Consider the following 22,960-nt stretch of genomic DNA (forward strand, 5'->3'; position numbering starts at 1 on the left):
AGTAATACTGGAATTGCTAGAAAGTAGCACTGAAAAAGAATTTTGTCAAAACGTGATAAAAGTTGTAATACATCTTCTAATCCTTATGAAAAAGGACCTAAATCGTTGTAATCTACAAGACTCTATTTCTATTTTCTATTTTCTGCTTCTATTTTTCACAAAAAAAGCCTCTCCCCATAGAATTGCCTCAATGTTAATAAAATCATAAAAAAAAATTGTACAAACTAATCCATGAGGATTTTAAGCTGCATCATTTTTCTCACTCCCTTTAGGAGTAGCGTTTTAGTTTTTATGAATAATACAGAAAAATATATAAGTTAAGGATAACATTTTTAATCAAGTTAATTCGCTGTCTTGACTAATGTTTTTCTCAGTATTTATGTATGTATGTATTTCATTCTTTTATTCCATAATTAAATGACAGTTTTGTCTAAGATATTAAATAGACATTATCTTGAAGGAAAATTAGTTGCAATGATTTAAAGAGAAAATGTCTGCAAAATTTTGTAAAATAAAATTTTTTGTGTAATTCATTTTAATAAGATAAATAAATTTCATTCAGTTTTCTTAATTTTTAATTTTGAATATGATATTTAGTATCAGCTTATTATTCATGTAAAAACTGAATGCCTTATGGCTACTTGTTTTGTTCATAGATAGGATGAGGGGAGTGAGGAGAAAGAGGAAGAAGGGAGATACGATCTTCTTTAGGCTATGAGAAACTTTTGCGTTAACAAAAAAGGCTTGATGTATTTTTTTTTTTTTTCAATAGGACAGATTTCAACTCGAAATTCCGATTTTCATGACACCTGAGCTTTCAAAAGACCGTTACTTTGAAATTGAGCTCTCTGAGCCAGAAGGAGGGGCTACAATCGGTTCAATTCCTAGAATGGCCATCACAATCACAGATGATGCTGGTAACTGTCATATTTTACTTAGAATTAAATCTAGAAATATTTTCCTGTGATGGATAGGCTAGAAATTCATTCGATATCGTATGCTAATATAGCCATGTTACAGCTCTGTGATGAAACTAGGGACAAGATTATTGGCATATCAAGCATTTCTTGTGTGCCGGTTGGACCGTTTGGTCTCACAAAAAGTTTACAATTAAAACGAAATGGAGCTATTGGAAACAGGTACAATTTGTCAGTTAGACAATGGAATAAATAGGCAAATATTTCAATTGTTAATCTATTTCAGATTACTAGATTGAACTACCAGAAAGGCATCCTAATTCGTCCTACCTTGTTAACTTAAATAAATGCTGGGGGTTTTTAAGACGTGAGTCTTTCTCTTTTTTCATTTTGTTTCGTATAGACCCTATGATTTTGTTTTCTCCTCTCCTTTCTATGTTTTGTTTACGTTAGGTTTGTTTGTCTTGCTTACTTTTCCCCTTTTCTCCCGTTTATTAACATACTTTTCCCTTTTCTCCCGTTTATAAAGGTTCCGGACGTGACGCATAAAAATTTGGACTTTCATCATTATTAGTGAAAAATTGTTGTTTTTTTTCGTTCTTTTTATTCATTGTCTTATTGAAAAGTTAAATTTGCTTTTCTATATTTTAATTTCGTTTGATTGTAAATATATAAAGGCAGTGTTGTTTAAAAATAGTTGACAAAAAGCTGATGATGGTAATTCTTGGGTAATTGTCTGAGAAAATATATTTCTGGACGGTTTATAATGCGTATTAATTTGCTTTTGAATAGTTTTTCCCAACTGAGTTTGGGCCATGCCTGACCTCAGCATCTCTAAAATCTTGATCCCCCCCCCTCTCGTGATATTTATATCTTGCTATTCAAGATTTTACGTGTATTCAGTGGAATAAAGCTTAAACGGTCTCAAGCTTAGTATCTTTTTGGGGGTCGTCTTCTAGTCATATTTTATCCTAATGAAAAATATCGTCTGAATACAACACCTTTTACGTAATGTATAACTTCATGACAATACTATCATCTATCTTATTTACTCTTGAAACACTTTGGAGTGTGACGAACTTCACGTGAAAAACATTTCTTTTAAATAGAGGCTTTAAGGTTTAGTTAGTCGAGGGTGCACGCCCTGCCCATGACCCACCAAAGGATTGCCATGTTCAACCGGTGGGGCCTGCTCCCCACGTTGAGAATTACGGCTTTAAACTTTTGTTGTGAAATAATAGTAAAATAATTTAAATAATTTAGTAATAATTTAATTTAAATAGCTCATTTTATAGCTCTTCAAGAGCTGTTAGACACTTCTGGTGGGATTTTCCTCTGCCCTTGTATTTTCAGTGGAATTTTTTGTATTGTTTTTGAGTGCTGACCAAGCTTTTGGCAATTCTGGTGGGATTTTCCCCTACCCTCGTATTTTCAGTGAAATATTTGGTATTGTGTTTGAGTGGTGGCCAAGTACTCTTTTGAAATTCTCCCTTTGTTTTGATGAATTACTTTAACAAGTTGCTGTATCTTCGAACCTTTTAACACACTAACCTCTCTATTCTTGAATGATTGGTACTTGAAGCAGATACTTGAAGACGGATACTTGACACGTAATTGAAGATCTGTTGAAACTGATAATTGAAGAACATAAACTTGAAACAGTCGTCACCAATTGACAAAACTTGAACCAATTGTTTCATGAGAATCAAATTTTTTGGGATGAAGACGACGGTTTTTCTGTGGATAGATGTATAATTAGATGTAGAATGTCTGCACATACCTTATAACTTCAGGTCTTTGCAGCCAAAGTTTTGAACTAAGTTCTTTCCTGAAGTGTTTTCCTGAAATTGATAAATTCTACAAACTTACCTGGCAAGAAAAAATAGAAAAAAAATATTTTGAAAAAAAAAATGCGCTTAAGGTCCAAATCATATTGTCTGTGCTCTAGTCAACGTCTCATTGGTGTTTTTGTGTAAAAAAGCCCATTCAACAATGTGAAATTCCAATATTACCCTTGCTGTTTATTCGGTTTATCTTCTCTTCTCTTCTAGAATTCAACCTTATGCTGAAACGAATCACTAAGATGACCTCTACGACTCTGAGGGACTTTGAGGTTCATCATGAAACATGGCTCAGTCAGCTACGTGACGCCATGAACGTGAATGGTGGCGATTTAGAGAACGCGACTCGATTTGACTATTTTATGCACTTCCTTACGTTTGGTTGGAAGGTATGAGAAATAAATTTGTCTTATTTTTTAACTTGGAATGAAATTGGTATTACTGATTCTTCTTCCTTTAAAAAAAATGATTGAAATGATCGAGATGTCATATTATCAAGATTTTTGGCTATTAATTAACGTTTGTAAAAATGCTCTTTTATCTAAATTTGGGTCTAAAATAGTGTGCTAACATCATCTACCTTTGCAATACATACCTAAAAAGGGCTGAAAAAATCTTAAAAATACGATTCTTTAATGAAAGTTGTTTATAAAATACTGTGCTTGACAAGTTCTTGCTTCAGAAAATTTATGAGAATCATATGTACATGTGGTTAAGCCATACAAAAGGCATTAGCTTTAATGTTGCTCATCAAAAACCATTAATCAATGAGAACTCAAAATTAAGGAAATGAAGGTTAAATTTCCTAAAAAGGGGTGCAATCTTAATGAAAATTACATAATGAAGTAACATGTATAAGAGCCCTGAAGCAACTATGTACAAAATAGGAGATTTTCCTTGAAAAATTCATTTTGCTGAGGTAGCGAAAACCCCTCGGTTGTTGCTAAAACAAGAGTTTATTGTGTAAATTATACTGTATTTCGAATAACAAATACATTGAGGGAACTACTTATATCAAAGGATTGTCTTCAAAAATTGAACTTTGCCTTAGAGAGTTGGGTTTGACAGCCTTCATCTCAAGAGTGATCCTGGGTATGATATTAAAAGTGAACAGAAATCTAAATAAAAGGAAAATAAGTTCTTTTTACTTTAAAGAGGGGTATTAAAATCTGAAGCAACTAGGAATTATATGAGCGAAGGGGGAGGTATCCCTTCCTCAACCTCTAAATCTTACTGGAAATGTTGTATGTATGCCCTTAGTGCTTTAAAGATGGAGGTTTAGGATAAGTAGGAATCAGAAAATAAGTAGTTTTCACGATGCCTTGAGAATGAAAGGACTTCTTGACATGCAATTGCTTTAAAAGACAGGACTGTTCAAACTCTTCAGAACTGTTCAAACGTTTAAAAGGCAATTGATAAGTAAAACACTTGTAGTTAAGCTGTAATTACACTGTAATTAATGCTTAACTGCATTTGTTGCAATCATAAAGGCTTTTGCTAAAGCACCATAAATATTTCGTTTTGTTCTACGTTTTAATGTGGCTCTTCCCTTTTCACTTGAAATAACTTGTGTTTCTATGTAACAGCTATCATAGAATTAGTTTCAGGCTCAAATAATTCAACTATTGCAATAAGATCCGATAACTCCTGTTTCTATCTGAATCTCAAGTCTACTTCTAATTCTAATTCTACTTCTAAATCTACTTCTATCTAAAAATCTCAAATCTACTTTATTTTTCAATAGACGACTGGCAGATTCTATGAATTGAGGTGAAAACATTTTAGTGAAAACTGGACTGTCCCTTGAACGACAAGCTCAGCATCATTAAATGAAATGTCTTATGTTTACCTCTTGAATTTTTAAACTGAACCAAGCCTTCCTAAGGAGGCTAAATCTGCCCCATGGGGACACAGCTCCTCTAGTCTAGCCCCCACCTTACAACGAGCTTTCACCTTACTACACAGTTTTTTTTCATTCGGTTAGATAGTAGTATCATCGATCCTTTGGTACCTATTCTTACTTTGGTGATTGTAATTCATTGCCTATGGTGCATGTGATTTTCTTTGTTGATGGTTTTACAAGTTCAATCACCGTATGGATTCTTTTTGTGCTAAATTTAAGCACCTGAATCCTACATTGTCCTTTGTAGGACTTGGTGCTGTGAAGTTGATTATTAGTCCTTAATCGGTGCATATGTAATCTGCCCCTGTAACGATACTGGTATTAATTGCCATTATATTAAATAAATCTTTTTTGAATGTCTAGATTTATCTTTTTGTTCATTCCCGAGAATTGAAATCCCAAAAAATTAGTGACGAGTATGACAGCAAAGAAATTATAGCAGGCCTGAATAAAAGGAAATGAAAAACCTTGGCGAGATTAGAAACACAAAAATAAAGATCGTAAATGTCTAGTTTTACACATTGGAGTATTTTTTCTGTTCAAACCAACTAGAATTGTCTCGTTTTTCAGTAGAATTACAAATCTTATCAATTCATTCTAAAATAAAACATTTTCATGACCATTGGCAATTTGCTGTTTGCGTCATAAATACATATCATAAGTCAACATAACTTATAGGTAAAAAATGAAAAAAAAAAGCAATTTACTAAAGGGCAACATTGTACTCCGGCACAAAAATCGTGGAGAAAATTATGGCCTGCCGCATATGTTTTGCGTTTATTTCTGTCAGCTCTGGGACTGATCCTGCGACAACCATTGGAGGTCGCTTGGAGGTAAAATGTGAGGGAAGGATATCCGGGTGTCTTTGGATATCTGGGTATTTTTTTTTTTTTCACAAATCCCAACTCCGTTTCAGTCTCCGTTGCATCAGCAAAACTAAATTGCATTTAATTAATAACTCAGAATACTGAATTTCCAGGCCAGGGTAAATGAAAAAGAGCACGTTTCCAAGATTTTTCAGTTCGGTTTAATTGTTCCAAAGGTAAGTCAAAATACCATACCGGGACAGCATGTTCTTAAAGCGGTCTAATATTAACTGTCAATAAAACAAAGCATAAAAGATGGGTAAAGGATGTAAAAATAATAATTAAAAGATGCACTGCAATAAAACATCATGTGGTAACACTAGTCTTCTAACGATCAGATTTAGTCATGTCAGTTATAAGTTTTATAATTATTGTTTCGATGGCTGGGAAGAAATACCAGCCATCCAGAAATACCAGAAATACTTGACATGGTAATTGTTATGCTGATAAACAAATATTCATTTTTAGATTTTGTTTGCATTGGTACCTCCTATTGGTCTTCTTGGAGGTTGGCTCTATTTTCCGTTTGGCGCCTATTTTCTCAAAGAATTACTTTCTAAAGAGCAAATATTCATTTCTAGATATTATTTGCATTGGTACCGCCTGCCGGTCTTCTTGGAGGCTGGCTCTGTTTTTTTACTTCAATGGCTGTGATTGGTTTTTTAACTGCTATTATTGGAGATTTAGCTGCTATATTTGGCTGTCTAGTTGGGTTGAAGGATGGCGTCACAGGTAATTCCCATTTATATCCAAATTATTATCATACACATTTTATTAGTAGTGTCATAGGTATTGTTTTTAACTACTATTACATATTGTAGATATGGCTTCTATATTTGGCTATATAGTTGTGCTGAAGTATGGTTTCAATGGTAATTTTAATCTATATGGCAATTTTTATAATGGTTAAATTTATTAATGATGTCACAGGTAATTTTGTAACTGCTATTATTGGAGACTTACCTATCTAGTTGGGCTGAAGGATGGTACCACAGGTAATTCTCATCTATGAACTGACACCTAGTTGTAAGGGGCGGTCTGATGTCCTATATTTATTAACCGCTATGGCGTCTCTTATGCCGGCCAAAGATACGAGTTGTGAAATAATTATTTTTATTTATTAGTTGCTTGTTTCGAAATTCATATTAAAGATCTGTTTTTCCTTTTTACAAAGGGTACAGTAATGTGGATCAATAATTGTTGCAAGGGGAGGGAAAATGTATGTAGGTGAAACTGAGTAGAAATTTGTCTTAGGAAATACCCTGCCTTAACTCCGGTGCAAGTCCTTAAATCCTTGTTGGAACTTGAAGTTAATATTATTTTAAGACAATTTTCAAATATTTTATTCGCTTTTTTCATCCAGCAATCACTTACGTTGATAATAGTCTAATTGAAATAATTACAATGAAATTATAGCCCTGTAATTTTAGTCAATTTTTTTTTGCTTTATTAGGATGCAAGGGAAAAACAAAAATTGCCCTTGATGTTTTCCCTGTTAAGATGTGAGTGGATTTTTGGCTTTAATATTACTTAAGATGACCCTAAGGGTTTTCCCTTTCGTTTTTTAGCAAAGAAATACTGGGAAAATTACCAAAGATTTCTTGTTTTGCATACGGGATGCCTAGTGGCGCCAATTGAGGGGGAGGTATGGTATTTTGCCCTTCTCCATAGATTTATAAAAGACGACTTTTATTGGTGGTTTTATCCAAGGATGTTTTTATTTTATACAAGCTGACCCCTGCCACGCGTTGCTGGGCCGCTGCGTGCCCCAGCAACACATGGAGTGTCAGCTAGTCCCCCCCTAAAACCCCCCTGTGTTTATTTTTTTTCTATTTTTCTGTGTTTTTTTTTTAGTTTTTCGGGTGATTTTTTTTTTTTTTAGTTCTTCTGGTGTTTTCTTTTTATGGCACTTGGTATTAACCAAGTGACATATAACAATCACAAATTCTGTCGGTCTGTCGGTCCCGGTTTTGCTACTTTAGGCACTTCCAGGTAAGCTAGGGCGATGAAATTTGGCAGGCGTATCAGGGACTGAACCAGATTAAATTAGAAATAGTCGTTTTCCCGATTTGACCATCTGGGGGGGGGGAGTGGGGGGCCGGTTAATTCGGAAAAATAGAAAAATTAAGTATTTTTAACTTATGAGCGGGTGATGGGATCTTAATGAAATTTGATGTTTGGAATGATATTGTGTCTCAGAGCTCTTATTTTAAATCCCGACAGGATCTGATGACATTGGGGGGAGTTGGAGGGTAAACCTAAAATCTTGGAAAACAGTTAGAGTGGAGGGATCGGGATGAAACTCGATGGGAAAAATAAGCACAAGTCCTAGATACATGATTGACATAATCGGAACGGATCCGCTCTCTTTGGGGTAGTTGGGGGGGGGGGGGGGGTAATTCTGAAAGATTAGGAAAAATAAGGTATTTTTAACTTCCGAACGGGTGATCGGATCCCAATAAAATTTGATATTTAGAAAGATATCGTGTCTCATAGCTCTTATTTTAAATCACGACCCGATCTGGTGATATTGGTGGGAGTTTGGGTGGGGGAACCTAAAATCATGGAAAACGCTTAGATTGGAGGGATCGGGATGAAACGTGATGGGAAAAATAAGCAGAAGTCTTAGATACGTGATTTACATAATAGGAATGGATTCGCTCTATTGGGGGGGGTTAATTCTGAAAAATAAGACAAAATTACGTATTTTTAACTTACGAAGGAGTGATTGGATCTTCATGAAACTTCATATTTAGAAAGACCTCGTAAATCAGATCTCTTATTTTAAATCTCAACCGGATCAAGTGTAATTGGGGAGGGGAGTGTTTAGGGGGACCGGAAATATTAGAAAATACTTAAAGCGGTGAGATCAAGATGAAACTGGATGGAAAGAATAGAAACCTGTCTAAGATACGTGACTGACATAACCGGACCGGGTCTGCTCTCTTTGGTGGAGTTGGGGGGGGGGGGGTAATTTTAAAAATGGGGCATTTGTAGATAACTTTGAATATTTATTCGAATGAATTTATATCTATTCACTGCCAATAAAAAGGTATCATCCCTATTTTGAACTGTTTTACTTTCGTGAGGTATTTTTAACTTACGAAAGGGTGACCAGATCTTAATGAAATTAGAGGAATCTAATTTTAAATTCCGACCAGATCCCTTGACATTGTGGGGAGTTGGAGGGGGAAACCGGAATTCTTGGAAAACGTGAAAATGGGGTATTTTTATCTTACGAATAGGTGGATCGGATCTTAATGAAATTTGATATTTAGAAGGAATTCATGTCTCAGAGCTCTTATTTCAAATCCCGACCAGATCTTTTGACATTGGGGGGAGTTGGAGGGGGGAATATTGGAAAATATTTGGAGTAGAGGAATCGGGATGAATCTTGGTGGATAGAATAAGCAAATGTCCTTGATAAGTGATTGACAGAACCATACTGGAGTCGCTCTCTTTGGGGGAGTTGGGTGGAGGGGTTCAGTGATTTAGCGAGTTTGGTGCCTCTGGACGTGCTAGGATGATAAAAATTGGTAGGCGTGTCAGGGAGCTGCACAATTTGACTTGATAAAGTCGTTTTCCCAGATTCGACCATCTGGGGGGCTAAAGGGAGAGGAAAAATTAGAAAAAATTAGGTATTTATAACTTACGAGTGGGTGATCGGATCTTAATGAATTTTGATATTTAGAAGGACATCGTGACTCTTATTACCAGACTCTTAACCAGAGCTCTTATTTAAAATCCTGACCGGCATTAAGCCTCTTATTTTCCTTTTTAAATCAATCTATTGATTCACAGAATTTTCTTAGAGCTCACACCATATGATCTCTTGGCTCTTAGCTCTTCTTGCCTCGTCACAAGTGCCATATGAGCTCTTAGCTCTTGTTTTTTTTTAGTTTTTTTTTAACAAACAGTATATTTTTATATAGATTGATAGATTTTCATTAAAAATGTTTAAATAAATCCCTCCTCCCTAGATATTAATAGATACATTTTTGTCTTCCTCCCAATTTCCATAAATTGACGCCACTGAGGATGTCTGTACTGGCTGGGTGTTCTTACGGTAGTCATGGGTGGTTGTTTGAGTTTCCTTTTTTTTTGTGTTATAGTTTTATAGCTATTTAATGTTAAATTTTTTGCTGATGTCATTGTAGTCCCCAATCCACATGATGATGTCATTGTGTCATTGTATTTTTTTTTTCTTGTTTGGTTTTCTTTTTCTTCTCTCTGAATTCTCCACCATAGAGTCTTGCGGGTGGGGAGGGGGATATTTGATGTTGGTTGTTTATGCTGGTTATTAGTATTGATTATTCATATCCTCAACAAAGTATTATTTATAATTAAAATACTGATGAAAACCCAACTAAAACGTATTTGATGGTTGAAAATTTTCAGTTAAGTTCCAAAATGAAGTTGACATTTTCGAGAATTTTGGTCTTTTGAGATTTTCAGAAGGAACATGAATAGAAAAGCAAGGACAAATAGATGATTGGAAAGAATGTCATAAAAAAGAATAAAATAAAACTACTATTTTTTTTTTAAATACTCAGCGTTAAGGAAGCTGCTCGTTTTAAGACATCACGTTTTAATATATTCTTATGTTCATCCCCTATTATGACCATATTTTAATAAATACGGACGTACATTCTGCTATATTTTGTTATTCAGTCACATCATCTTAAGTTTACATTTTAATACATGCAGTCATACTTTCAGACTTTAAAGCATTTTGAAGCTGTTTTCCAAATGTTTTGTCGCGCCTTGTCCTTCCAACCAGTATTGGAAAATAAAATTACAATGTTTCCAAACCTTGCGAAATTCCTAATTATAATTTAATTTACCAATTTTTAATTACAGTTGAAACACTGCTAAAAGCTTATTTGCCAACTGAGAATTTTCAGTCTGATTAACATAAATAAATTAAGTTTAGAGGTAATTGTGGTACCAGACGATCAAAGTTGTATTTTTATTTCCTATATCGAATCACACGAGCACTATGCTAATTCACCGAACTCACAAAACTAGCATCAAAAGCCGAATCTATATGGTGTCAGAGAAGACTAAATCGAGTTAAATAAATCTCTGCCCATTTAGTCGCTGATATAAATTTTTTATCAATATATTTTACAGACGTTTCGCAAAAACTAAGAAGAAATTAAATTTGTCAGGAAATCAGTAATTCTTTTTTTTGCAGTTTTAATATATTTTGCTGTCAGCCTAGACATCACTAGTCTTCAAAACATCAGCTGTATTAATCTTCCTCCCGATATTCCATCCCTGTCTGTTGTTGGGAATAACTTTCCTTGAAAAGTATAGAAGTACTATTACTACTTCTACTACTGCTAATAATTCACTGTAGCAGTAAGCCAACTGAGGTCTTTGCCCAGGTCTATGCACTCCTCATCCATCCCATCTATTTAAAGCGTTCCTCTTTACACCCTCCCAAGAAGTACCCATTTCCCCTTACGGCATCTTCCCACCCCATTTGGGGACGACCTAATTTTCATTTGGCCCTAGGTGGCTGGCACAGAAGGACAATCTTTGGGAATCTGTCGTCCTTCACCCGCAGAACGTGTCCTAGCCATTATAGCTCTAGAAACCGGGATAGAAGTACCCCAGTTGAAAATTATTCTTCTTTCTAGCCATAACATTTGTTGCTTTGGGGACGTCTCTTCCAGATTTATTTGCCAGCAAGGTGGCAGCTTGCCAAGAAAATAGTGCAGATAACTCCATTGGAAATATTACGGGCAGCAACTCTGTTAATGTCTTCCTTGGACTTGGATTACCCTGGGTTCTTGCTTCTATATACCATGCCGTTAAGGTAAGAATCTAAGACTGAGAAATTACTCTTTCTCTTCATTCTTTGTACTAGAAAATTTACAGAAATTGTCTTCTCAGGGCTAGGAGATTTTTTTAGGTTTGGCGGGCTTAGACAGTGAAGAAAAGTAAGGAGATATTCAACCTTAGCGATAACCATAGAAGTAATACATTGTAACAAATTATAGACAATATCTGTTTCAGCTGATTCTATTTCACCAGCAAAGGTTTTCTAGAGCGTTTGAAGTAGGCAAAACTGGTTATTTCCGCCTGCTTCTCTATTACCGTCATTAATTTCACCATTTTTTTTTTGTTTTCCACTGTTTTTTTCTATAGTGTTTGCAGTCATTTTTCTGTTCTTTCTGTTTTCTTATCTTTTCATTTAATATCATAAAATGTACTCCATATTATTGTTTTTTTTCTTTTGTAGGGAGAGAAGGAGCTACTACTACTATTCGTTTTTAGATCCCTGTCGGCTATTTATTTGCTCGCCCTTTCGCAATGTTTATTTACATTGTATGATCTATTTGGGCAATAAATCTATGGCGACAATATAGCTATGGCATGTAATATCGAAATGGCTGTAACATACACTTTATACCGTAAAAGATAAAGGCGTAACATCGGTCAATGTGCTGTCTATTGGATCGCTCGTTCTATGAGAATAAAACAAAGACAAAAGGAGACACGTCAGTGCTACCCACGCAAAAAAATTAATTCTCCTTGTTGTTCAAGGTTGGGGGGGGGGTCTGTATTTTTTGCCATTTCGAGGGGTTTCAGGCTCTTTTTCAAAATTCATGCAATTTTGTTTTCAAAATAGCAATACAATTAAATTGATAAATATCATTCCTGAATCAAATACAACTGAAAATTTTTTCTAACTAGACAGTTTTTTTTTCTAAACGTGTTTGGCTACGATGGTTCAGCCCATAATAACCAAAAACGTATATTCGGTCACTATGGGCTGAACTTTGTTCTTTACAAGGCTGCAGCGGATTGTGCAACCATGATTCCCAGAAGGTCATACTTAAGCTCTTTATGGGGAGTTTAAAGAGCTTCATATTAAAAGTTTCATAATATCAATATGTTGTGAATAAATAAGATGAATAAGGTGATTTAATAAGACGACTAATGTGAATAAGATGATTTTCAAGACTGTCAAATAGTTATCATTGGTTATTTTCCTTCTATTTTTCTTTTTAAAACTTCTATTTCTTCTGCATCGGGATTATTTTTGACATTTTATATTGATGCTGGGTGATCTTGTAAGCGTGCGAACTCATTCAATTACGTTTGTTATAGTATCAAAAAGGAAAAGGATCTCTTTTCTTTGTCATACATCTGTTTCATTATAAAAAAACAGTTTAGCTTTTGTGCCTCAATCAACTGCTCTAACCATAGACTAGGGAACACTTTGATAACGAAGTAGCCTACACGCTTTATTAATTCAAATCAACTAGCTAGAAGCTCGCTTGCAATAATTTGACCGCAGTGACAATAATTATTTTAGAAATCAGTAAATCCAAATCTGTTCACAAGAGATATTAGTTAAACATCCAGGTCTGAATTTACCGCAAACCAAGTTTGACTTACTTTAAATTGCTTGAGAATGTGCAATATTTTCAAGAGCTTCTAATTGATTCTCACATTTAAATGACGGCAGATGGCAGTGGCTGATTTTAACATAAATTTTTTTTTTCAATTTAACATTAAAAAATTAATTTAAATTAATTAAAAATAATAAAAATTAATTTAAAATTTTAACATTGAAAAAACACTTCAACCTAATCGCTAGCATTAATAACTACCGGATGTTTATACAAGCTGAATTTCGATTTTAGTATAACCTTATTGCGAACTGCCTTTATCATTATTATCATTAGTATTATGGACTCACTAAACCGTGTTGAGGCTCAGGCCACAAAGGCTCATTGCCTCTACACTGAAGGGTGGTGTGGGAGGAAACTAATGTTCAGTTCCCAATTTATGCTCAACATCCAATTTAGCAGTAACGTCTAGATAACATTCAGCTGAACATCCAATTTATGAAATATCATGAACAAGTACCTAATCCCAGGAAAATATTCTTCTATTGGAAAGCTAATTTCTGCAGCCTTCTGACATTGTTAGTGAAGCGGAGAACTAGCTCTCCTTTTTGGGCAATAGGATTCCAAAAATTCTTGATACCTTTAGTGGTTTTAACAGTCATTCGTACTGAATGCCTATTAAATCGTAAATGATATTTTGGTAGCATGGGATGAAGTTTTGGAATTACTTTCTTTGTTGCTTTCCATGCCACAATTCTATGTCAGTTTTGCTGCATCCTCTCATAGCTCCGTCGCCTTGTTGTCACTCTCCAGCAGCTTTGAGGGATGAGACCATGACCCCCATTGATGTTAGTGATGCCGCAGCCTAAGCTGGTTCACCTGCCAATTCCTTGCCTGTAATCCCAGAGTCTTCTGGAGCTCACATCGGTGTAATTCAGTTTCTGTTGGATGATATTCTGTTTAATGCTTCAATGCATTCCAAATTGTTTTTTTTTTTTTTTATCTGCTTTTAACATTCTCAACACCCTTGAGCGTATTCGGAAATTAGTTAAGATACTTATACCAACATACAGTTTCTATTTGTAGCTACCTGTCTTATTCCAAACATTTCACCTTGGAAGACTGTTGGAAATTTCCCTTGGTGACAAATTATCATTCCTTCATCCAAATCAGGGAAATTCTAGTATATTCTTACTCATTCTCGATTTTCCACTAGTTCGTTCACCATCTGCATAATGAATTATTTCAGTGAAGCAGTGCTGATCTAAACATTTATTATGGTTGCACTGGCATCTGCAGCCAAGTAAAGAACAAACCACAGCCCGTTGCAACCAAAAAAAGAAAAGATTCTTAATAAAAACTTAATAAGGGAAAACAAATTACCATTAGAAGATGATTTAGGAATGGTAGCTATTATTTCGATTAGTCTTAACAGTAAAATTTATTGAAAAGCCCGTCAAATTAACACAAAACTACACGGAGCAGTTAAGAAAAAAAAAGGAGAAAAGAAACAAATTACAAGAACAAAACTGACAAAAACGAAAAAGGGGTCAAAAATGCAAAATAAGATAAAAAAAATATATAGATAAAATAGTTGAATCAAAAATGGGACCAGTCGAATAAATTACCTTTCTTTTGTGCCTTGCGATCCGTCTAGCGACGGTGACGTCAGGTATAGTGACTGAATTTGGCAGTGACTTGCGCATTCCTGTACCACGGAGGCAGATGAAGCGAATGTTTCACAAAACGGAAATATATTGATCTAATTTTGTTAGTCATTCAGAACTTTTTTCTATTCCTTATGAGAATCTTCCCTATTGAAATTGCCTTAAGATGTGAAGTTATTATCAATGGGGAAACATTGTCCTTGGGCATGTGTAGGTCCTCTAACTGAAGCAGAAATGAGTCACAAGCATCTAAAAGCATCCACAAGCTCCATGCATACCGTGACAGTTCCATGATAAATTGAGATGATTATTAGGCAGGCTAGTGTTTAAGCTCTTCTCAAAGAGGTCTGTGGGTTTTAATTTGACTCGAATCGAATTATATCCACATGCCTACTGATCTTCCCATTTTGAATTTGCTGTTATTGCTGCTTCTATAAATTTAAGCTAAAGTTCTATAATTAGCTCCATGAATACGCTGGTAGTTCCTTGATTGTAAAAAAAAAAAAAAAAAAAAAAAAGGGTAATCTTATCAGTGTCGGAACTTTGGAGCGGCGAGGGGTTCCAAAGGCTGTGACTGACTCATCGTCTATTTTGTACATGTTTTTCTTCTTTTTTTTCTATTTTTTACCACTTCATTATCTATATAATATATTCATTATCTACTTCATTATCCACTTCATTATATTGTACATATTGTAAGCTTTGAAACATATGTCTATTTTAATCGTTTATTTCTACGCGCATTATTAGAAACTAATAGGGCACCGCGTGACATTACAGCCTCTAAAACTGGGAAGCTTTATATAATGTTTTTCGGATCTTTTTTACTTGATTAGCTTTGGGCCAAAATTGTTGTTTTGCACTGCAAGATGACAGAAATGCCATAGCAGAAACGACAAGGCACAATGTACAATTATTGCTCATTATTGAAATAATAATAATCGTTCTTGCACGCGTGAAAGAGGGCGGAACCACCCCCCTCCCCTCTTCCCATATCCGTTGGTTTGTTCAAAGGGCCTGAATAATTGAATATTGCGATCTTAAAAGTACTCTTTTGTTTGATCTTTGAGCCACTTTGTGCCCAAGGGCACAAGGTGGCCTTGTGCACCTCTAATACTAATGAAGCAAATTATACTTTGTTCTTTTTAAGAAAAAAGTCAAGTTAAGGCTAGTTATCAATTGCTGTCCCAGTTTGCCCGGAAGTTATATCCTCGTAGAAGTTTATGTGTTTGTGCGTGAGTGGGGGGGTCTTACTGGAAAACTTCCAGACGCAAATCTTTTCTTTTTTATACATTTAAGGAGTTTTTACCAAAAAAATTTATAGTCATAGCTTCATGGATGCCAAAGAACATTGCGAACAAAGAAACGCTGGTTCTGTTTTATTTTTAGTTTATTTCACTTCTTTTTATCTCTTAATAAAGACGCCTTGAGCGAATTGTTGATAAGCCACGTTAGCGTAGTTTACTTGTATGAGTAAAAAAGCCACTAAAGCGTTAAACCTTCTTCCAAAAAGCCAAGCCTTTTTGTTTCTTTTTATGCATTAATTGTTGAATTTAATTAGAAAATGTGATCCATTTATTTATTATTTGGAATATATTTTTCCTTCGTGATGTTCTGTCTTGACGTTTCTTTTCTAACTGTTGTTTGCTTTTTCAGGGAGACAAATTCGTCGTCAGAGCCGGAAGTTTAAGTTTTGGAGTTGTAGTTTTTACTGTATGTGCTATACTCACTATCACTCTATTAGTGTGTCGGCGGAAACTCAATATCTTCGGCAGAGCTGAACTTGGAGGACCTACGGCTACTAAATATATAAGCTGTTCAATCCTTTTTCTCTTGTGGATTATATACATTCTTTTATCTTCCTTCCAGGCGTATGGCTATATTCCTGGATTCTAGTCTAAAAATATTTTAAAACTTTTGCGAATGATTTAAACTAGTGGAGCTATCAGTGAGTTTTACTTTAAGCTAGTAAAGAGTTCTTCATTTTGGTCAGGGGAATTCAGCCCTGTTTCATAGACGTTGAGAGAGATACTATATTTATTATATAATCTTGTACATACATGTTAGAGGCTGCTTTATTTTAAAATCCCACTTAGAACTGTGTTAATATTTAATTGTTGTTAATGTAGCCGTTTTCTCTATGTTTGAACCATGGATAAAATAAAAGATAGGATCTATTTCGCGTCCTTATGCTCAAATAAATTATGCCGAATTGATCATCAGGCTAACAGTCACTTGACAAACTGTAACTTGACTCTTAGTAATCCACCGCGTTTTCAAGACTGCTGTACCAGGTTAATACTAGCAGCATAGTATGTCAATATTAACAAGTCAATATTAAAGTCTGGCATTACAATCCTGCTATCAGAGACTAGATGGCAGTTGAGTATCAAATAGAGTTCCTTCCAATCTGCTTATTTTCCATGGTTTGAACGAATAAAACATTTTGAATATTTGACTGTGTGTCTCCATTAACCAGTGAATATCTTTCTGAAGCTTATTAAATAAATAAATATCAAGTTCATTTATTGCTTCCAGCGGCCACAATTCATGAAAATATTTTGAGGGAGGTCAGTTAATCTTTTTTGTAAAGAGGAGAGGGCAAATGTCCCCCAACTGACACTACTGATTTCTTTTTAATATGAAAAATGCTTCTATTGCTGAAACTCAGTTCAAATGTAACGTTCTAAGCAAGAATTAGCTTCATTAAGTAGGCTTAGCCTATCAATAAATGTGCAAGCATCGTGCAAGTTTTTGATGTTTTTACTATTGACCATAAATGAAAAATCCTTTTAGAATCGAGATAACTAATTCCACCAATAGCTATTTGGTAAAACGGAAGTCAGTTCTTTGGTACCTGGTTTAGGCTTAGCACTGCCAATGTGGTAGAATTGTACCGTTTTGGTACAATTTAGAGGTCCTATTACAATACGGTACATTTGGAAATTTTGTGGCAAAACCAAATTTTCCGATATATTTGGGATTTACTGCTCCTTACTGGCTCGGATATCTGTTTAAGTTTTAGTCTTTAGAATAATTTCTTTTCGATATGTCAAATGTTTAACCTGCTGTTCGGATGGTACAAATTAATCTCACGTGGTAAATTCTTAATTGAAAAACTGGTACAGTTTATCTCAAAGCTTTGGCAACGCTGGCTGGACCCTTTTGAATCTAACGTCGGGCCAGAGCCTGCTAATTTAGCAAGAGACTTGTTAGTTAACTAAGTTTTGTTAAATCAAACGAAACTCAGTTATGCTAGGAAATAACTGCCAATAATATAGATAGAAGTAAATTGAGAATAGACCTTCGTTGATTTACTACCTTTACCTCCTTCCCGTAAGAACAAAAATTTAAACTCACAAGATTTATAGTTTTACTCTTGCTATAAAGCCTTTATGATTGCCATGACCGAGAAAAAGGAATCGGAAAAGATTTCCCTGAAGCTCTACCTCTTGGAAGCAAATTTAGAACTTATGAGGGTCGAAAACTGATTGTTTCTAAGTTGCACACAGTGTTCCTTTACACGGAGAGACTGTAGTGCCATCTATATTAATTAGTTAGATTTCCAGAGGTACCTAAATTAACAAGCAGCTATTCCGACCCAAGGTACCTGCAGGTGTCGAAATTATTAAACTGATACTGAGATTCTAGATCCTAAAGTGAAAAGGTTTGGGTACCAAAGACCTGATTTTACTGAGAACTATAATTAGTCTTTTTATCATTTTACCATCATTATTTTAGCCTTTATCTTATTTGTTTACTGATGCTCAGTGACTATGATATATTACTGTTTTTCAGTTATTATTTGCCTATTGACTACACCATCAACTGACCTGAATTTGTGCGTTTCCTTTATCAATACTTATCAGCTTTTGCGTTTTAGAGGAAAAAAGAATCTCCCCTCTAAAAATATCTCTATTTTACCTCCTCAAAAAGACATCACCGTGTACTTATTGACTCTGTTGAAGCACACTATTAACCAAGACATTATGCTCTCATGACTTTAAATGTCGGTGAAATAACATAAGAAAAGTCACAACAAGTTAGATTTCCCGGATGGAGGGTGCAATGAAGAAAATGAGGAACATTTTCATGAAGAGTATAATTTTAAATAGTATAATTTGGTGCCTAACATCAAAAGGTCTTTGACTATTACCTATAAAGCAAAGTAGAATTCCTAATCCGTGAGCCAAATTATGTAAGAAACTGCACATGAATAAATACGTGAGTGTATACTTATTCATTGAACCTAAATAAAATGTACGCATGAATGGAAAATATAAAAGTAATAAAAGCTGTTTTCGAGGCACCAAGCAATCCTCCCTCCCCTCCATTCGTCGTTTTGTCATTCAATCCGCGTTTAAGAAAAGCTTTCGTTTCCATATTTATTTGTTAAAATTGGTACTCTCCATGTCAAATTGCAGCTTCCCGAAAACAATTATTATAGATGGCAATTAATTACTTGCAACTGTCTCCTGCCTTTAACAATTTTAGACCCCACAATGATTTTAATGTATGAAAGGTGCTAATATTTTAGTCTGTTCAGTCAACAGACATTGACCGGAATTTTTTATCAGTTGTCTAAGACCGAAATAATGCATTGATGATATCTAAATTCTGTGCTTTGTAAGATCATTTGGTATTTTATTCTTTTTTAATATTTATTTTCTATCATTTTATTAAAGTCAAAAATCAAATTCAATGAATTCGAATTCAAACGGGTTATAATTCGTTTCATGTCAAAGAAAGCATTTCTTGAATTTTAGCTAAAAGCAAGTAACATTTTTAAGGCACAGCACTTTTAACTAAAATCTACCTATCTGATATACTGAAGTGTGCATGCATCTCTGTTTTTCAAATAAGTAATTCCTGCCATTTCTAACTAGCTGTTGAAACCTAGATTAAGACGAGTCTCGTGAGTTACGTCTATTTTTATTAAAATTAACGTCTATCTTTTTTAACGTCTTATCATTATTCTGGTCGGCCAGACGTAGATTTGGCACTTGAAAGTTGTACAATGATCAACTCAAATACATTTGGGATACATTATTGGTGCTGTGATCATATCTAATTGTGATTTCATCCACAAGTGTGATTATAATGCGGCCCGCGCATAATTTTGAGTGTATTCATACACTTTGAAAGAAGGGTTGTGATGATTAAGTTACGTGCTACGTAAAAGGAGGATGGGCGTTTTTTGGCTATTTAGCTGGAGCCAATAAAAAAGCGGAAAATCCTCAAGCGGGGCTGGTTGAAATTCTAGACAATTTGGACGATTCATTGTGCAAAACCCCGTTTTTATGCTCTGTTCTTATCTCAAACAACGATAGATAGTCATTAAACCATGAGCTTAGCTAGAATTTAACTAGTTCGGGCTCCAATATTCATCTTATTTATTGGGAGGAGGTATAGCTCGAAAACCTCTTTTATGTTCGTTTTTATCTCAAAATAAAGGTAGGGACGTATTACAACAAAGAGCTTACCTAGAATTAAACTAGTTTGGGCACCAATATTCTTTATTAATATAAGGGGGCAGTGTCACAATCACTTTTTTCAGAATATTATAGAGATAGTATTATTGCTAGAGTATTATTATAGAGAATATTTTAGAGTATTATATTCTAATGAAATCGTATAAAAATTCTAAGTGCAATGAAACTTTGTGGAAGAGGGTAAAAAGGAAGTTTTCAACAGGATGGGGCAAAGGAGTTGTTTCTAAACTTAAAGGCTTTTTTACAGTGATTTTAAATTCACCATCCTTAGCGATTCTTAGTACCTTTAGTGATGTAATATCCATTGTATTTAGAAAACAAAAGTTAAATCCCGAAAGACAAATCTTTAAATTGTCGAGAAATTGTAGGCTTAATTCGTAATTAGTGTTATTGATAACAGCACTTAGGGTAGAAGATTTTAGAACCATTTCTTTGTTATAAATTTAAATATAGGGTGGCTAAAGAAAGAATGCTGGATTTGGACCTACTATTAATCAAATTTATTTATTTGACAGAAGCAAACAACTCACATCATTCTTTTCAGGAGGTATTTAGATTATACGTAAAACACAATATCGAGCATATGACCCGTCATGCTAACCCTACAAGCCCTTGTTCTGTCCAAGAAATTAACCATCACCTGCTCACACTTTTCTTCATCAACTTTGTTGAAGACCCATTGAATTTCTTTTTGAGTTCCAACGGATTACGAGGTCTATTTTTGTAAATTTGGGACTTAGTGTTACTTCATTCGAACAAGTCACATTCGATTGCTTCGATGCTGGCTCCGACTCCTCCTCACGTGTCTTCCTCTGAGACACCCTGCTTGAATATCTAATTAAATAAGGACTTGTATATTATTTTATTAGAGAGCCATAGAAGCCCCCCCCCCCAACAAAAAAAGAAAGAAAGAAAAAAGCATGAACAGGCTATTAGCGGTAAGGCCGGCAAGCTGCATTTTGTTTGAACCAGACCGTACAAGGATTCAAGCTGTATCATCGGTGGAACAAAAGTAGATCCGAGATCGAGCGTTTTTTTAGTCACCTTCTTATTTTTTTATTTCGTGAACAAATTGGGAAAAAATATTAAAGTATTATGTTCCCTTGTATCTATTGTTATAAATGTCCCTGGCAAACCCTCGAAGTATCTGTTAATTAAGATCGATATTTCACTTGTTCTACGTGGAATGTTTAGCCTACTATTCAAATTTTTTTATTTGTACGATTCTAAACGATGTACGATTTTAAACATTTTTAAAAATAGTTCAAGAAATAGACTAAGAAAAAACGGTTCATTATAGGAAACCGTAATAGACAAAAGCCAAATTTGAGGAACATTTTCAAAAATAGTTCAAAAAAGAGACTAAGAAAAAACAGTTCATTATAGGAAATCGTAATAGACAAAAGCCAAATTTGAGGAAGGTTTTAGACGTCCTCCAAATAGATGTACTACCGTGGCCTTACTATAGCGTTATAAGAACGAAGTTTCCAAAATTATTAAAATTCTGTAAAGATTTGTAAAAAATTTGTAAAGAGGTACAATAAAAAGATAATTTAATTCCAAGAAATAATAACTTTTGTTTCTTTCTTTAATACTATATATACCGCAGATTCTTTAACGGTTGTTCCCATAATAACGCTAGTAATAGAATTAGGTCACCCATTACTTCAAAAGCTTTTTTAACTACTCAGAAAGTTAGTGTGCTTTGTTAATTCAGATCTGTCTTTTATACGACTTTAAGGATGCATCTATAGACTAGAGTACTCAAATAGAGACTTCCAGTAAAATTCAAGACTTTCCGTATAGCTAAAATGAGTGAAAGCTAATAAAAACAAAAGCGAAAAAGCGAAATAATTTTTTTGTAGATATTCGCAGTCTGTATTCAGCGCTAAACAAGAAAAGAAAGAAAATGAGGAAATACCCTAACTAAAAGAAAATAATTTTAATAATTTCCTTTTTGTTTCCTCTCTGTGTTTTCCTTAGATATACTGTTGTTTTATATGAATATGTGTTTTTTCGCCTTTTTTAGTGCATCTGTTATTTTGTGACGCTGCAGACGAACTATGGATATCGTTCAAAAATACCTGTCATCTTTCTCGTTTAGTTTTGTGTAGCCTTATTTATATATTACATATGTTTACAAACACTTTGTTACCGTGAATGTCCGAAATCTGGTTAATATCAACATTCAACGGTGAATGTTTGAAATTCCATTTTCTCTTCTCGCAAATAACTTTACGAGTCAGCTTTTTCAGTCTTATGCAAGCTATGATGGTAAAAGTCAAAGTTAGGTTGGGTTAGATTATGTTAGGTTAGGTTCAAAGGTTAGATTAGGTTGAATTTGGTTTTATAAATATGAGAAATGGGTAAAAAACCTAACATATGCTAACCCTAACCAGACCTAACCTAATCTGTCATCATCGAACTTGTATTAAACTGAAAAGTTGACTGGGAACGCTGACTAAATCCAAGGAGAAAAAAGGTATTTCGGCCATTCACCGGTGAATCTCGACATTCACCACTTTGCGGACATTCACGGTAACAACTTCACAAATATTTTTGAAGGTTTTGCTGCTTGTTCTGGTTTACAACTTAAGTCTGTGCCTCGCGTAATTTAATATTTTCCCTGTCAAATAGTCTAATGTTAGAATTATTCGTTTTTCTTACCCGGTTATATATTCCCGGTTTTACTACATACCAGTGTTTTTGTTACGATGCATTATATAATTTATTATATTGTGTCTTATTAAACTTATAATACCGAAAGTTTTTGTAAAAAAAATACAGGGTCTTGAGTTTCCCAGCCACAGTTACTTGGGATCTGGAGGGTTGTAGTTTGCTAATTTCAATACCAAGGGATCGTACCTTGCTAAAAAAAAAAAAAAAAAAGTCGGTATAGTACCTTGA

At 34.5% G+C, this 22,960-nt stretch overlaps 1 protein-coding gene across 4 annotated transcripts in view; it reads left to right on the plus strand.

Annotated features, from left to right (window-relative positions):
• Positions 1 to 20,945, plus strand: part of LOC136026699 (sodium/calcium exchanger 2-like) — a 128,831-nt gene extending 107,886 nt beyond the window's left edge. For all 4 annotated transcript variants that reach the window (XM_065703449.1, XM_065703451.1, XM_065703450.1 and 1 more), the window contains 5 exons: positions 773 to 917; positions 2,969 to 3,147; positions 6,109 to 6,259; positions 11,173 to 11,351; positions 16,218 to 20,945. In XM_065703449.1, coding sequence (XP_065559521.1) covers positions 773 to 917; positions 2,969 to 3,147; positions 6,109 to 6,259; positions 11,173 to 11,351; positions 16,218 to 16,457 — 894 coding nt within the window. In that variant the 3' untranslated portion in view covers positions 16,458 to 20,945. The remainder of the gene's footprint in view (positions 1 to 772; positions 918 to 2,968; positions 3,148 to 6,108; positions 6,260 to 11,172; positions 11,352 to 16,217) is intronic.
• The last annotated feature ends 2,015 nt before the right edge of the window (positions 20,946 to 22,960 follow it).

This window comes from Artemia franciscana, chromosome 4 (genome assembly GCF_032884065.1).
Source record: "Artemia franciscana chromosome 4, ASM3288406v1, whole genome shotgun sequence".
NCBI classification, from domain to species: Eukaryota; Metazoa; Arthropoda; class Branchiopoda; order Anostraca; family Artemiidae; genus Artemia; species Artemia franciscana.